Source organism: Hippopotamus amphibius, chromosome 2 (genome assembly GCF_030028045.1).
Source record: "Hippopotamus amphibius kiboko isolate mHipAmp2 chromosome 2, mHipAmp2.hap2, whole genome shotgun sequence".
NCBI lineage: Eukaryota > Metazoa > Chordata > Mammalia > Artiodactyla > Hippopotamidae > Hippopotamus > Hippopotamus amphibius.
Window position 1 is genome coordinate 52,167,359 of NC_080187.1, and position 17,064 is coordinate 52,184,422.

Genomic DNA, 17,064 nt, shown 5'->3' on the forward strand with positions numbered 1-17,064 from the left:
CTTTCCCCACCCGAGCCCAGACATCTCTTAAGTGTTGGCACTGGTGTCTCTCTCCCTCTCGGTTTTCCCCCCACTTGATCTCACACGAATCCTGACATCACATCCATCTTTTCATCACTCTCCTCCCTGACCCCCTTTCTCATCTCCTTCAAGGACAACCTTCTTGAAGAGCAGAGCACCCCCACTGCTCCCTGGGCTCCCACCCAGTCCTCAGCCCCTGCAGACGGGCTGCCACTCTGCACTAATGGCTCTTGAAGGTCATGACCTCAAATTTAACCAAATTCAAAGGTCTCTTCGTCGTGTGCACCACTGGCTGCCCCCACAGTTCTTTCCTCCTGTTTAATCTGATCTCCTGTTGGCTTGTCTTCTCTTGCCCATTGAACAAAAGACCTTAAGGTTCCCCATGATCTCCAACCTTCTCATGCTGCACGATCACCCTTGCTAACCTTCTCAAACTGACCCTCAGCTCTGAGGAAAGCTGCCAGATCCACGCCTGCAAGCCTGCACTTGCGGGGAGCCAGGCCCACTTCCTGGCTGTGTTGCCCCCTGGCTTAGGTGCAGGTACCTCAAGCTCAGTGCACAGGATCTGTCTCCTGATGGTACCCGCTCAGCTCCCCCAACTTTCTGTCCCAGTGGAGAGGTGGGGGTGTCTTCCTCCAGCTCTCGGCTGCCTGGCATGAGCCATCCTCGCCCCCTGCCCCTTGTCGCCACATCCAGTCAGCTGACACGTATGGAGCCCATCACCATGGTAACCCTCCCATCTTTCCTCCTTTCCACCCCTACTGCCATTTCTAGTCCTGTTGCTTCTTCTCTCAACAACTGCAACAGCATCTTTCATTTTCTACCGATCGCAATGGGTGTCCACCCACATGCAGGCTGTGATGCCTGTCTAGCCTCCTCCTCAACCCCCCCTTGTACTCCAGACCCTGACGGATACTGACTTACAGTAAATGGCCTGTCTGGGTACCATTCTGGCTCTGAGCTAATGCCTACCATAAGATGGCTTTCCCCACTGTGGATGACTCTCAGTGACTTAAGACACACAAGAGTAAAGGATGTATGTTCACCCTTCTCCCTGCCCTGCTCCTTTTAAGTGGATCCATTCAGCCAACTCCACAAGTCCTACACGGCACCTTCACAAAGAGTTCAGTTATGTACAGCAAAAGAACCTCTACTGTCAAAGAAAGATGACAACACAAAGTAACAAAGAGCTTTATTTTCATGTCCTGGTTTCTTCTAGGTTTGCTAACAACCTTGATTCCTGCACTGTTGAGCACATCAACAGTCACAAATACATCACCTTGAGGAGGAAACAAGTAGCTTTTTTCTAAAGCCCACTGGACACAACAGGAAGGTGGCCAGCTCCCTGGTCCCCCATCTCCCCTCCTTCTCCTGGTGTCTCTGTCCCACGGGAAGGGTCCAGGCAGGAGGATAAATCCGAGCACTACTCTCCTGTTACTCCCTCCTCATCCCTGGATCCCTCCTGGGGAACCAGGAAGGATAATTCCCCTTTCCTGGTTCTCAAATGGAGGGTCTTAACACGAGCCAATGTTTCAAAACCAAAACCAAACCAAATAGCTGCAAAGCAACGCTTGGCACAGCTGTCTTCCACTGGTTCTCATTTTCATTGCTCCACCATCGTTCTGGAAAGTTTCCCCTTAAGTGCCATCATGATTTGTCTCATCTGTCACAATGGTGACATTAGATAGGAGGAATTAACCAAAACTAGAAAAGAACAAAATGAAACCCTGTGGAGACTGCCTTAGCCTGAACTCCGGTGAGATGAACATCAACAGCACTGGAGTCCCGTGACCTCCCCCCAATTCCTGTCCCCAGTCCCAACCTCTCCCCATACCCCCTTTGGTGACACTCAGGCATCACGGTCCCTCAGGGGCAAGGCTCTGTGCAGAAGGGGCCCGAGCACCCTAGGAGGGCTGCACCTGTTCTGGCCCCTCTGGTGACAACCTTGGCTGGCACTGGGGGCACCACCACGTGAGCCTCTGGAGGCCCCCCGGAGGCCCAAGGGCCTCTTTCATGACCTGGTGCCCGGCGGGGCACTTCTCCTTCTGATAGATCTGTGTGTGCTGCTGTCTGCCCTGGAACTTGCCCTGCAGCCAGCCTGCACTGAAGGCCACCACGTGGTCCACCAGGGCCTCGAGGCGCGGAAGACCCAGGAGTGAGCCGGGAGAAAGCGGGTGGATCCCAGCTCTGAACAGGGCCTCGTTCTTAATGATATTCCCTGGAAGAAGGCGGGGAGGGGACAAGGGGAGGAAAAAGGACACATCCATAAGGAAAGCCAGCCACAAAATTAATAAAACAGAGCGAAGCTGGTACGATGGCAGTGGAGAGCACCTCAGGAGGAACCAGCGCGGCCTAGAGGCTCTCAGGAGAGTCACGCCGTTCCATCTGTGAAGTACTTGCTAACACTTACCCTTGAGGTTGTTGTGAAGATGAAATGACATAAAACTCATGCGTGGCTCATGTTACAGCAAAGAGATTAACATAAGGGGCTCCAGACCTGAGTGCCTGGCTGTGAATTCCAGCCCAACCAGATCCCAGCTACCTGACCCTGATGACTTTCCTGCCTTCTTTGGGATTCCATTTCCTGGCCTGTAAAATGGGGGTAGGTCACCTGGTTTTCATGGGCAGTAAATGAGAACTCTTACACATATACACAAATGTTGAGCACTGTGCTGGTATGTAGAGAGGAATCAATAAATACAAGCTGTTACTATTATTTAGAATGTCAAGCATAATGCCTGAAATGTAGAAAGTGTTTAGGAGGTATTATTTCACTATTTTTCTACTCCTGCCTCATTTGCTTGAAGTCAACCTCGACCTCTCCTTCCAGAATCAGTAAGTTTCTTTAAAATATCCCAACAGTGCACTTTCTTTAACATCTACTAGGCATTTTATCACAGTCCATCTTAAGTTCCAGGGGGCTAAGTCCATGTTTGCTGGGTCATTAAACCACACTCTCCTCCAGGAGAGAAGGTGGACTTGGTGGAGGTCAGGCGTTCGGCATGTGTGGAGCAGATGGATGGGTGAAAAGGCTGCTCTTTCCAAAAGCATCGCAGTTACATAAAATTTCTCTCTAAAATTCACCAGCAGACTATCTGATTCGTATCTCATCTGTGCCCTCAGAGCAATGTCTTTTGCTTTAGTTACTTGACGAAGGGAAAACTAGCAAGTGGCCAACCTGTGGAGAGCAGTTAAAGATGAACCCACATGCCTGGCACAGTGGAGTCACCTGAAAAATGTCGGCTGTTATAATTATTGCTTGTAACAACAGCGGATTACAGAGCATTTCTCTTGCTAATTTACCCCCAAATGCCGCTCCTGGAAGCCTGTGCTCCTCCAGGTGCAGGGTCTGCCGTGGTCCTACTATACTTAAATTAAAAAATAAATTTAGGGACTTCCCTGGTGGCACAGTGGTTAAGAATCCATCTGCCAATGCAGGGGACACAGGTTCAATCCCTGATCGGGAAGGATTCCACATGCCGTGGAACAATTAAGCCCTTTCGCCACAGCTACCGAGCCTGTGCGCCTAGAGCCTGAGACCAATGAAGAGTACCTCCCGCTCACCACAACTAAAGAAAGCCCATGCGCAGCAACAGAGTCAATGCAGCCAATAAATAAATAAATAAATATTAATTAATTTAAAAAGAAAAAAAGGATGCAGGGGATGTGACCCCCGCACACTAGGTCACACTCTAGTGTGGCTGTCAAGCTGACTACGACCGATAATATAATCAGGGTAGGAGAGAAGTTAGAAATCGCCTGATCTACTCCCTCTTTTTAAAAACAAGGGAAGTGGAGCCGAGGAGCCCAGGTGATGGCCCAGCATCACTAACACCTGCAGTGCGTCCCAGTTTCCTGCCTCCCAGATTAAGGACTTTTTCACTAAGTTGGTCAGTGGGACCACCCTCTGCCATCAGCCGTACCTAAGCCTGAGAAGTATCTCTGGTCCAACAGCGTATAACAGACGGGCTGCTCCCGGCCCAGAGCTTCCAGGGCCTGTCCTCGATGGAACTTTTCTGACAAGATGTCAGAGGTGGGTCTGACCACTGGGGAAGAGCAACTCCACGTCATCTGACAGTTATAGAAGGCCAGGAAGCTGCCCCCGCCAAAGTGCAGGACCAGCCTAGGAAGAGAGGAGAAGTCACAGCACACAGGGTTATGACAGCAGTATCAGGTCACACTTGCACACACAGCTCCCACTCCGCTCAGGAAAAACATGGGGAAGCTAAGGTCCCAGCAGAGAAGAGCAATGGCTCTGCCAGAGTCGTTAAAACTCTTACGGCCAAATGGAGTAATGAAAATATATACTCTCTCCTTTTCTCTGATCATAACAGTATGTGTTTGGGAAAGTCAACTTGGGATATCCAGAAAAGTGTCAAGTTCAGCAGGTGTGGCTGCTGTACAAAGCAGGGCTTGTTAGGAAGGAGCACAGAGACATGGATGCTCCGGAGGCCCCTCTCCCAGTCCTGGTCCTGGGCAAGATTTACCAAGAAAGACATACCCCTCTCCCTCACTCCTCCTCACCTCCAGCCCCCGCCAGGCTTCCTGAGTTCCAGGGACACAGAAGAATCTCATGAACCCTGATAAGCAATACTGGGTATTCTGAGAGGGGAGAGACTCACGTATCTGACCTGGGTGGTATCTTACGTGAAAGTAAAGGGACAACTTGAGAGGAACAGAATTCAGAAAAATAGCTACGCAAAGTACCTGAGGTAATTACTCAAGGAAAAATGCATCCCAATGGAAATTACATCAGCAAGGACCTCAAGATGGGGGGAGATGGAAAGGAGGGATGGAAGGATTAGGACTGGACTCTGTCATGTCTGTCGTGAGATCCGAGTGGCCTGCAATCATGACAGTGATTGTAATCCAAGTGTAAGGAAAGACACCTGTGTCAGTGTGTGTTTAATGTTAATTAATTTAACTATACATAACTAACAATGTAGTTAATTAACAAACTGGAACTACAATTCTAAACTATCTCAGCAGACAGGAATGAGATGGAAATGATAGAAAAGTACAGAAGTAGAAATAATTTAAAGGTCTCATCTCGGAGGGAGGGGGAAGGAGAAGGAGCAAAACACCAGTGTTAATATTAAGGGAGAAGATGACTGATGAAATGCTATTAAAAATTTGATGGTTATTAACTCTGGAAAAAAGCCAGATTCCATTTAGAGATAAGATTATTGCCAACAGAATAAAGAGGAATAGCAGTACTTCCAAATTAACAGGAGTTGAAAAAAAAAGGGAAGAAAAGAAATGCAATAAATTCAACAGAAAACAAGGCACAATAAAACTGCAAATGAAAGAAAATCCAAATAGCACAGTTTGGACTTCCCTGGTGGCACAGTGGTTAAGAATCTGCCTGCCAATGCAGGGAACACGGGTTTGAGCCCTGGTCCAAGAAGATCCCACATGCCGTGGAGCAACGAAGCCCGTGCACTGCAACTACTGAAGCCCTTGCGCCTAGAGCCCGTGCTCCGCAAGAAGAGAAGCCACGGTACTGAGAAGCCCACACATCACAACGAAAAGCAGTCTCCTCTCACCACAACTAGAGAAAGCCCATATGCAGCAATGAAGACCCAACAGAGCCAAAAATAAATAAATAATAATAAATATATCTTTAAAAAAAACCCAACAACAACAAATAGCATAGTTACCCCATTTCAAAACAAGGAGTTTCAGTTTGAGTTTAAAGAGATACAAAAGCCTGCTACTCACTGTTTATAACAAACATACATAAAATACGTGAAAAAACACACCTACAAATAAGTGGAAAAAAGACCAGGGGGCACTGTTAACGCCAAGAGAAGCAGAATTCGGGCTAAAGGCAGAGAGAGGGCACAGGACTGTTTAATAACAAAGCTGCAAAGAACCCATGAGAGTCAGGGACCCTGATGCCTGGGACCCAGGGCAGCAAAACACAGAAACAACAGTGCTTAGAAAGACAGGGAGAAACTCTATAAAACCACAACTACACTTGGGGACTTCACTGCTCTTCCTCCCAAGCTTGGCATATTAAATAAACAAAAAATAAGCAAGAACAGAGAAAACCTGAACTATCAAAACAACAACCTGTTCTTAACATTTACAGAATGTTCTACTTTTTTTGTTTGGTTTTTATCAGAATGTTTTACTTTTAATGAACATTCTATCTTCATTTATATACACAAAATGTAAGCAAAGATCAATTATGTGTTTGGCTGCAACTCTTCATGCCAAAAGTAGAAAATTCACAGGCTGCTGTCCTGATCAAAATCCAATAAAAAAATTAAAACAAAACAAAAAAGACCCCAAACACTCAAAGATTTGAAAAATTAGGAAATACTCTTCCATATGGACAGTATACAAAACTAATATTATTTATTTGAAAGCCCCAAAAAAGCAGATAAAACTCAGGCAAGCCTAATAAAGGAAACAAAAAAACAAAAAAAACCGGATGGAGGGGCAAGGCAAAATATGTAACATGAAAGGAGTTGTAACTTGACAAGAGGAGATTTAAAAAATAAGTGAATGACACACGTTCACTCCAGGACAATAAATTTGAAAACCTGGGGGGGACCAGCCTTGTTAGAGGAAGAGCATTCCAATCATCCTGGCTGGTGACCAAACATGGATAGAATCTTCTGCACTGATATTCTTCTCAACATTAACAGATTGGAAACTGGGGCAATTCTGTCCCTAAATTTACAAAGCACTAGTCAAGCCATAAAATGCTGTTCAGAGGCCTCCCACCCTCAAGGGCTGTGTTTGTTGGGTAAAAATCTCCCGCTCTCTAAGCTGCCAGGTGGTTCCCATCCCCCTCTGGGTGCAGACCACAGCTGACCTGCCAGCACGGTGGGCAGAGAAGCGGGTTCTCTCCACTAGGCGGTGGGCTGCTGGATGGCAGGCTGGAGGCCTCTGAGCATGCCCACAGAGCCTGGCCCAGGCCCGCATGGTGGGGCCCTTGTGAGCCCCGCAGACCCTGCACAGCTGCAGAGAGGCACAGCCCACAGCCTTCTCAACCACGCCTTACCTTGGAATGGGGTCTCTCCAATCACCCCTCTTGTTTGCTTTCTTCGCTCTGGAGAACTCGTTCACCCAAATGCTGCCAAACAAACCAAAGCTGACCTGCAGCCACCTCTCAGCACCTCCTGCAGGGGTGTCTCCCTCCAAACACTGCGGACCATCATCTCCACTGGGGAAAACATCGTCTCCTCCCAGGGACCGAGAGGACTGGTCATAGACTTCCTGGTGGTGTCTGGCCTCTTCCTTCTGCTCTCCTTTTTGTAGAGACTCTGACAGTAGGTTGTTGCCAGGGGACACAATTTCTTCATCTGGATCAAATCTAAGGAATAATTTCTTTCCATGGACCTAGGAGAAGATGAACATGATCCAAGGTTTTGCTATAGACTTATTTGTGTCCTCCCAAAATTCAAGTGTTGAAATCTACCCCCAATGTGATGGTGTCTGGAGGTGGGACCTCCAGGAGGTGATCAGGTCATGAGGGTACAGCCCTCGTGAATGGAATTAGTGCCCTTATAAAAGAGACTCCAGAGGGCTCCCTCACCCCTTCCACCACATAAGGACACAGCAAGAAGACGGCTGTCTACAAAGCAAGAAGTGGGGACTCACCAGACACTGAATCTGCTGGCGCTTTGACCTTGGACTTCCCATGCTCCAGACTGAGAAATAAATTCCTATTGTTTATTCTGGTGTGAGGTATTCTGTCACTACAGTCCAAACAGACTGAGTCTTACAGACCCAGAAAGGGGAAGACTGGAACAGATGTACACAGACATTTACTCTAATGCAAATGTCTCCCCTCTTACCTCTTCCATGAAGCTTTCACAACATGAGTATCTGGGACTTGCCTTTCGCTTTTTGCTCCAGTCGTATGGGCACTTAGTACACGGTTTTCAAAGTGATTAGAAGCAAGTGGAAGAATCAGATCAGCAATGAAATAGATGCACGCTAGATGCAGGGCCACCCTAGCATACCCGAGGGGAAATGCTCCCAATTTTTTCATGAATTAGCTAATAAGTAAATACTAATTGTCATTCCTGTATTCAATTCATAATACTTCTTCTTTGTTAGAAATAATCAGCACACATACACATACACACCACACACAAACTGACAGCAGCTAAAGACAACACACCGTGAAGTTCTGTAGCCCTCACCACCCCCGAGATAGGATTTGAAGGAAGGAATGGCCACAAGAGATCTCACAATAAAAAAAGACCATCAATACGATTTCAGTAGAAGAAGATGAAAACAGAAAATGTGTGTAAAAGGATGTCCTAGCTGCTATATATTCTATTTTCATATTGCTAGTCCTGGTAGGTATTGTGTATGTGGCCCGATTCCAGGAGAAGCCTGTTCTGCAAAACCCGAAATTCAGGCAATCTTTCCAAGAGTTAAACCAAAACATCTAGCATAAATAACGGAAATGTCTGAGCTATTCTGACCACCCAAAGGTACAGACTTAAAGATCACAGCTCTGATGAGATCTCCAGTTTGTCAATTAGTATAAAAATTAACATTTGGAGCAGTCTTTTGACGTCCTCTCCCCAAAAGAGAGCATTATCTTTCTAAATAATTCCAGAATAACTTGACTGCAAATCTGAGCACAGCTGTTTGCTGCCACACATCAGAAATGCTTTAACTGAGCTTATATAAGAACCTGAGCAAGAAATTAAGTGGGCATAAAAGAATTTGCTGCAGACAACGCTTTCTTCATGCAACTTCACCAATGCTGGTATAAGGCTGATGAAAATATTTGTCAGATGACCCTCAGGTCAGAACATTTACCAGGTCAAAAGGCCTAGGTCAGAATACCCTTGCACCCTTCCCAGCAATGGCAATTTCTGCTGTCCCTCTTTTAAATTCCTGTGATGCAATAGTTACTTCAGTTCTATTTGTTAACTGGGTTTATACAATGTGCCAGGCAGTGTGCTGGGTGCTGAGGGCCACAGGTGAGTGTGTCTCTGCTCCTTCCCCTCAGGGAATTCAGGATTTAAAAGGGGTGAAGTTCTGGGACTTCCCTCGTGGTCTAGTGGTTAGGACTCTGTACTCCCAATGCAGGGAGCCCAGGTTCAATCTCTGGTCAGGGAACTGGATCCCATATGCATGCTGCAACTAAGAGTTAACATATCACAACTAAGGAGCCCCCCTGCTACAAATAAGACTCGGTGCAACCAAAGAAATAAATACGCTTTCCTGCACTGCTCTGCAGATTATGAAGGGTTTTTAAAAGGAATGAAGTTCTGACACAGGCTACAACAGGGGCAAACCTACGAAACATGCTCAGTGAAAGAAGCCAGTGACAAAAAGACACACATGGCATGGTTCCATGTATGTGAAATACCCCCCAAAAGGCAAATCAGTAGGACAGAAAATAGAGTAGTGGTTGCTTAAAGCTGGGGGTGGAGAGTTGGGGTGAAAGGGGAATGACTGCTAATGGGCACAAGGTTTCTTTTGGGGGGATGAAAATGTTCTGAAATTGATTATGGTGATGGCTGCACAACTGTGAAGACACTAAAAGCCACTGAATCGCACACTTGAAACGGGTGAACTGGATGTGATGTGAATTACACCTCAATAAAGCTGTGAGTATTTTTAAATTGGAGGACTGGTATAAAGTCTAAGTATGCAGTGGGATTTGATCTCCAGATGTCCCACCCATCCAAACCAGGATGGGACAGAAACATTAACAGGTGGCAAGGACGCAATATTTACCTTCCACCCCTAATGCTTTCTTAGGCAGCTCTGGAGTGTGTGCTCTGCAAAATGAGAGGCTAAAATGAAAGAAAAGATGATATGGGACCGAGTGTGGAGAGACTGCTGGCTGCCTCCCAATACCCCCCTCTCCTCTCTTCCCTCATCACAACCACTCCAGACTCTGAACATGAATACCCAGCTCGTGCACATGTATTTTTTATAGTTCCACAGGCCATTGTGCTGCTCACCCGAGGCTAAGAAATGTCAGAAGAGGAGCTGCGTGGAGTCCCAGTGTGGTTGCCTCAGGCTTGAGGAGGTGATGGCATAGAAAGTCTTGAGATAAGTTTAGGGGAGGTACAGGGTGTGCTGACGGAGCTGGCCCACAGGGGTGAGGTGTGGAACAAGCCTGTCGGAAGATGATGAGCTCACCTGGGTGTCCTGCAGCCACAGGGACTGGAAGCCGGCAGGGCTTAGCTTCTTACTGCTGCCCCCTGTCTTGACCACCTGCTGCCCCACAAAGGGGGAAACCAGATGGTGAAACTTCCTCACAGACGGCCCCTCCGGCATCCCTGCAGGCAGAAATGGGGAAAAGAGGCCACTGACTTAGCTGGTTTCTCTAGCATTTCTGATGGGTGCCACGCTCCAAGCGCTCAAGCATCTGTGTTTTTGCCATCAACTTTAAGAGCATATATGGCCAAAAAGGGAACGGCAGGGGGGGGTCGGATCAAAGAGAACGCGCTCCCCCCGCCCCCCAAAAAAGAGAAAGCCCAGGTGCAGCAGGGTGTAAGCCAGCTTCCAAAGGATGGCTGCCCAATCCAGCCCCTCTCACCTTTCTTCACACAGCACCAACAGTGTGCCAGGCATCACACCACAAGCGCCCTCCATGGCGATCCTGTGGCAGCCTGAATGGGAGCCAGCCCTTGTTACTTTTTTCCTGGACTGTGGCCCTAACTCATCTCTAGGCTTTCTCTGTCCTCCTCCTTCTGCCTCCCCCAAACCAATCATTCCAGCCCACTGCTGCTGGTTTATCTCTGGAGAGATGGTCGGGGTAGAGAAGGCTGTAAGGGACACAGACATAGGTGCAGACCCAGCCCCGCCAGGACCACCCTGTGAGTAGGAGGAGCACTGTATACCTGACAACAAAGCAAAGCTCACAATCCTAACAAGCGCAGACACAGAGTCATGTCAAGTCAGATCAGGGAGAGGCCACATCCAGCTTAACTACAGAAAATTATCCCTGGTAACTGAGAAACAGCTGGGGTTCCATTTTAACCCTGATGTAGGGTTACCTGTGACCCCCATCTCTTCCTGCCCCAAATCATCCAAGTTCACTGGGAGCTGGTGTGGGAGGCATTCATACATTTGAGTTTGAGTGCTCTGCACCCCAGCTTAGAAGACAGAAAGCATTTCCCTCACCCTTACCCTACTTGTCCACCTGTTTGCTCACCTGCACAAGACTGCAAGTTATGATGAACACCCAAACAACTAAGCAGTTTCCTGGCACAGTGGTAGCTACTGCATTTTAGTAATTCTAAAAAATATTTTTAAATCTCTGATATGGGGACGCCTCCTACAATCCATGCTTTCTCACAGTTTAATTTGCAGCACATTCCATTATATGTATTTTTAATTTGATGGTGCTTTAGACTCACTAAAATGTAGTACTATTTCCCCTAATCAGACCTTCAAGACACTCGAGAGGTTATCCTGACAAAACTGCGGGGCTGCAGGGAGATTGGTCACCCTGTAGCCGACCCGCACCTCAACCAGCTCTGCGTCCTGGTCCTCTCCAACCGGGGAAGCTTCTGGAAAAGCTCCCCTCTGAAATGCATCTGATTCTTAAAATCTGTGGACACATGGGCATGTTTCTTTTAGGTTTATGCATGGAGATGGAAAGGTGGGCCGCAAGCTGCCTCTACCACAGCCTTAAAAAATCAGAGGCCGAAGGGCTACACGTTCGAAGGGGACACCCCGCCCACCCTCGAGCCCTCCCCCAGCGGTTAACCGCCCGAGGCTGGTTAAAGAGCTGGCTAGCGGACCACACTGAAAGCAGGAGACGAGGGGGCGTCGCCGGTGTCCTCACTTCTCGGCAGATCCCCGCCCCCACCCCCGGGAGAGTCTAAAATGGCTGCTTTTCCCAACGCCTTCTCGGGGTGATGGGGGTCGGGGGAGAAAAGTGGACGCCGAGACAGGACTAACGGTCACTGCAGGAGCCTGGGGGGAGGGGAACGTTAAAAAGTGGTAAACAGCCAAAAAGAAAGAAAAATTCGACCCGAGGTGCGAATTTCCACGAGGGACGCTTCTAAAACGTTCGGTAATTGAGTTTTCACGCCGGTAATAAGGTGACGAGGGTAAGCGGGGAGAAAGCCCTGCATTTCCGACGGGGGGGGTGGGGGCCCCCGCTACCGCCGAGGACGCGCCCCCTCCTCCCCACCTCCCCACCCGGGGCCCGCGACGCCACGGGGAGGGGGGCTCGCGGCGGGACTCACTGGCTTCGGGCCCCCAGCGCCCGCAAGGCCCGCACGCCGTCTCCGCGCCTGGCTCGCAGGACCCGACGCCGGGCGTGCGCGCGGGCTCCGCCCCCGGGCTGGGCTCCGTCGTAGGCGGGCTGGGGAGGCGTGAGGGGGGCGGCGCTCGACGGGAGGTGGGAGGTGCGTAGAGCGAGGCTCCTCCCCCGGGGGTTGGGTAGCTCGGGGTTCCGCCCCCGGGTGAGCGTAGGAGGCGGGGCTCGCCTCCTGCGCGGGTGGGGCTCGGGGTTCCATTGTCTAAATAGGCGCCGGCCTCTGTTCTGGGAGGGGGGTGAGGACGCGGGCCGCCGGTCCTAAGGCGGTAGCTGGAGGCTAGGCCGGTGCCGAGTGTCGCGCGTAAAGGGTGGAGAGAGAGTGAGCAGACGGTGGCGAAGAAGCAAAGTGCCTTTGGAACGTTTACTGTCTTACGAAAATAGAGGAAATTAAGTTGCTAATACACCTTTGAGTGCTTCAGGCCAAGGCAAGCCTTTGGTTGGTTTTGCTGGGCTTCGGAGCCCAGCGAGGTAATTGTGAAAAGGAAACAGGTTGTCAGGAAATCTCATGAAGTTTTTAAAGGGTGGGATTTTTTTTTCATTACTTTATATTATTTGAATATTATTTGAATTTTTACCATAAACAAATTTTGCTTTAAAAGTAATATTAAATTTTTCCAGAGAATAAGAAAGATAAAGGACTAGACTTTCAAAATAAGAATGTTCCATTGTGGTTAACTCTCCAAAGAGGATGGGGAGCCAGCCACCTTCCAATAATTCAGCAGGGAAGTTTGGGGAAACTGTCCCCGATGGCAGGCACCGGGGACGGGAGCTGAGAGGGCCCCGGGGAGGACTTGGCCAGCACAGGGAGAGAGGCCCAGTCCCTCCCCAGGTTGTGTCCTGCTGATCCGAGGGATCTACTGAACCGACTAGGGCAGGAAGTGAGGAGAGGAAGGCTGGGAGGATCTGGGGTACTGAGGGTGCTCAGCACAAATGAGCCCTGGAGACCGAGGGGATGAAGTTTAAGGGCATGGAGTTTCCCTCCCCTAAGAGCCTTCTGGTCTCCCTCTTTCTATATCTGGCCTCTTCTGGGATCAACATCCCCACCACAGGATGCCTCCTGCTGTAGGCTCAAGCACACCCTAGCAGTAGCTTCTGGAGCCCCTGACTCCCCATTCTGTAGACTCTGGCTGACCTGGGAAGGAAGCTAGAGCCACAATCCTTGCCTCATCTCTTGAAATGAATGCCTGGTGCCTAAGAGGGTCCTCCTGAGGCCGAAGGGTTGTAGTGTTGAGCAACCAGGTGGTTCACAGCTTACCTCCATCGTTTACAGTCATAGCTATTGTTTGTGGAGCTCATGTGCTATTCTAAGCTCCTTACAAGTATTGCCTCAATAGTAGTTGTGGGGAGACAAGCAAGTCACAGTATCTCTGAATCTATTCAGTATGAATTGGGATAGCTATTTCGTGGTGTTATTATGGAAATACCCCAAAGCCGAGCTTCTCAAACTTTGTATGAATCACCTGGGAATCTTGTTTAAGTGCAGATTCTGACTCAGGTTTGTAGCAGGGCCCAAGATTTTGCCTTTCCCACAAGCTCCCAGGTGATGCTGTTGCTGCTGCTGCTGCTGGTGCAGGGACACAGGTGGAGTAGCAAGGACTTAGGAGTACAGTGGTTGGCAGTTGGTGGGCACTTAGTAAATATTCTTTGAGTGAATGACTAAATTAGATCTTAGATATGAAACTCATAAACTGTAAAGTGCTGTGCAAATGTATGCAGTCACCATTCTAAGACAGGAGAGCTGGGGAATCTCCCTGGAAAAGGGCAGACTCCCAGAAGGGCAGCTCTACAGAATAGCAGTGAAGAACACTGTTGCTGCATCAGACTACCCGGGTCCATCAGCAGGCAGAGCTTGGGCAAGTAACTGAACCTTTTAGTACCTTAGTTTCTTCATCTGTAAAATGCAGTGAAATGCCTGCCTCACTGGGTTATGGTGGGATTTATGGAGATGGTTCACATAAATCTCTTAGTACTGGTCCTGGCATATAGCACCAATACATTTTAGTTGCCTCCTGGATGGGGGAGCAACTCCAAAGCTCACAGGAGTCTGGGCCTCAGCACTACGGGGGGTCAGCACCCAGTTTTCTTAAGGGCCATGGAGCCAATTCCTCCTTCTACTTTTGTGCCCTTGACGTCTCCAACAGGGTTTAAGTTATGATACAAATGAAAGTCGATTAAAATACACCCATGTCAAAGACAGCAAGAAAGGACATAAAGGAGAAAAGCAGTAGGATGTGATGAGGAATCAGACTGCCAATGAAACAGCTTGGGGTCCTGAATCACATCGAGGTTTCATGTGTCTCTAGGGGCACCTGGGAAGCTTGGAGGGCTGTGAGGCTCCTGGGTCCATTCCAGTTGCCCCTCTTTTTTGGACATGTGACTGTGGACAGTAAGCCCCATTCCTCAATGGTTCTAGGACCTTCTTTCATTGTGTCTAAATGGGAGAATTTGGAACCAAGTGTTCTCCCCAACTTCTAGAGAGACGTTGAAAGATTTCATCTTAGAGTGGAACATAGACCCAGGTTGTGCAGGGTTTCCAGCTTTTAGGTTTCCACTCTTTGGGAGAGGCAGGGGTGTAAAAGCTCAGATTCTGCAGTCAGCACATCCTGGTTCTGCGTATACCAGTTCTGTGACCTCAGGGAGCTATTTAAAATCCATGGGTTGTGTCTTCTTCATGTGCAAAACGTGATTGTGAGGATATAGGAAAGTTTTAATGGAAATGTAAAGCTACTAGCGTGTCTGACGTGCAGGAGTGCTCGGTAAGTGGCAGGTACTTTTTTTAGCAGAATTTCTAGGCTGGTCTCCGATTGAATGTTTGAAAATCAGGCTGCGGCATTCTAGGAGGCCACAAGGAAGAGAACGCCGGCGCCCCCACATGGTGAGTACATTAACTGCAAGGGCAGTATCGTTCCGCCAATCTCGGCCTCGCTGAGGGTAAGGTGCTCGATTAAGTGTCCTGCTTCCTCAAGCCAGCTCTGTGGCCTTGGGCAAGTTCCCTTGACTGTGGTGGAATGAGAGAGTTTGGACTCGATGATCTCTGAGACCTCTCATGATGTGTAAATGAGTCAGGCATGGTCTCCCAATCCAGGCATCCTTTTTCCTAGTGGGGTTCTTTCCCTTCTATTCGACTCTCCCTGGCCAGCTACTGGAAGGAAACCTCAGCACTACTACCCCCAATCCTTAGCAGCTTGTGTCCTGTCACCACCCCTCCCCCCACCCCGTACTCCCACAGACCCCAAGCCTGAACCCTCCTGTAAGGAAGGGGCTACAAGGAATTCCTCAGCCCTGTCCTCGTGTGAACAGCTAGATTTTAGGCTGCAGGACCTCCAGGGGGTGCCTTGACAATTGCCCTGGGGCTGTCCCACTGCTCCACTTCATAGCTAAACGACAAGGTTTGCTCTGGGCCCAGCCTGTCCCCCCCAGTACCAGGATACTCTGGTCAGATGGAGCTGACCTTTTCAGTTTGACCAGCACAGCCTTGCAGCCCTAGACTAAACCAGAGCCTGAGTGTAGTTCTTAACGTGGGGGATATGGAGAAGTTTCCAGAGTTCATAGAACCCCTGAAATTGTGAGTGGTGTACAAACTCTCAGTCTGTGTGTAACTTTCTAGGAAAGTGGTCATGGCTTTTGTTACATTTTTCAGAGAGGTTTGGGACTCCAACAAAAAACAAACAAAAAAAAACTGCCCCAAATTCAAGCATTCTCCATGCAGGACCCTGTTTCAGTCCTATAACCTTCAGTGCTTCTCACACCTCATCAGCACAGCTGGGTAGTAAGGGAAGACACCAAGGTCATTTGATGGACTTAAGAAAACACACAACTACAGCATGGCATGTTGTCCTCATCAGTGTGACCTGAAAATGTTTCCCATCCGTCTGCTTCCTCCCCTGGAATCAGCTTTCAGAGCCTACAGCCCTTTCTTCAATAGCTCTTCATGATGGCAAATTTCTATTCTTTCAAGGGGCATTTAGAATCAAGACAGGTGACAAAAATTGATCAAGTGATGTAATTCTATTTGGGGCCCCCTCCTGTTTGTGGCTAAAAAGCAATCAGCCTGGTTCCCTTAGGCTGGTCTGAGCAGGTCTGGAGAGCCTCTAAAGGGAGTTCCAACATATGTTATTGCCTCGGCTGAAACACTGGAATAAGTAGTTTCCAAGGCGACTACTTTGAGAGGTGATGCTCATTTGGGTGAATAGTTTCTGAAACATTTTTAAACCACATTACTTGGGTTACAATAAAGGTACTATTTTCCCCTTGGAGAATATCCACGTGGAGTCTCCAGAGGGATTATTTTCAAATCTTGGGGCCCTGAGGTTTCATCCATACCAACAAAAGTATGTTACCCAGAGAGATGAGCCACTTTGCTCAGCTTGTGGTTTCAGAGCTGCTGGTCCAAAGTCCTGGATGCTGGATCGAATTCAGTGTGACCCCACTGACAAATTTGCTCATATCTTTTTCCTGACCGTCCTCACAGCATGACAGCACCAACAAGGCAAGGGACTTGTGCTCCCTGCATGATACCAGATATGGTGAGGATAATTCTGGATTATTTCCGTTCTCACGACTGCTTAGAGCTTAAAGGGAACTTAGATATCCTCTCCTCCAAAACATTTGCAGATGAAGATTCTGAGGTGAAGAGCAGCTTGGTGAAATACCCAATCACGCAGCTAGAGACTGGCCAAACCTGAAACCTCAGAATCCCATTTCTGGTGGGCTCCTCTCTTACTTTTCTTCCTTTCTTTCTCTTTCTTTCTTTCCCTTTCTTTCTCTCTCTCTCTCTC

The 17,064-nt window shown here is 48.6% G+C and overlaps 1 protein-coding gene across 1 annotated transcript; it reads right to left on the reverse strand.

Annotated features, from left to right (window-relative positions):
* Positions 1 to 1,196: 1,196 nt before the first annotated feature.
* Positions 1,197 to 12,295, reverse strand: NEIL2 (nei like DNA glycosylase 2). The gene is made up of 5 exons (XM_057720010.1): positions 12,213 to 12,295; positions 10,153 to 10,292; positions 7,037 to 7,374; positions 3,945 to 4,144; positions 1,197 to 2,239 (listed from the first exon to the last, which is right to left on the reverse strand). Exons 2-5 carry the CDS (start codon positions 10,288 to 10,290, stop codon positions 1,926 to 1,928), a joined length of 990 nt encoding a protein of 329 aa, XP_057575993.1. The 5' UTR covers positions 10,291 to 10,292; positions 12,213 to 12,295; the 3' UTR covers positions 1,197 to 1,925.
* Between the last annotated feature and the right edge of the window lie 4,769 nt (positions 12,296 to 17,064).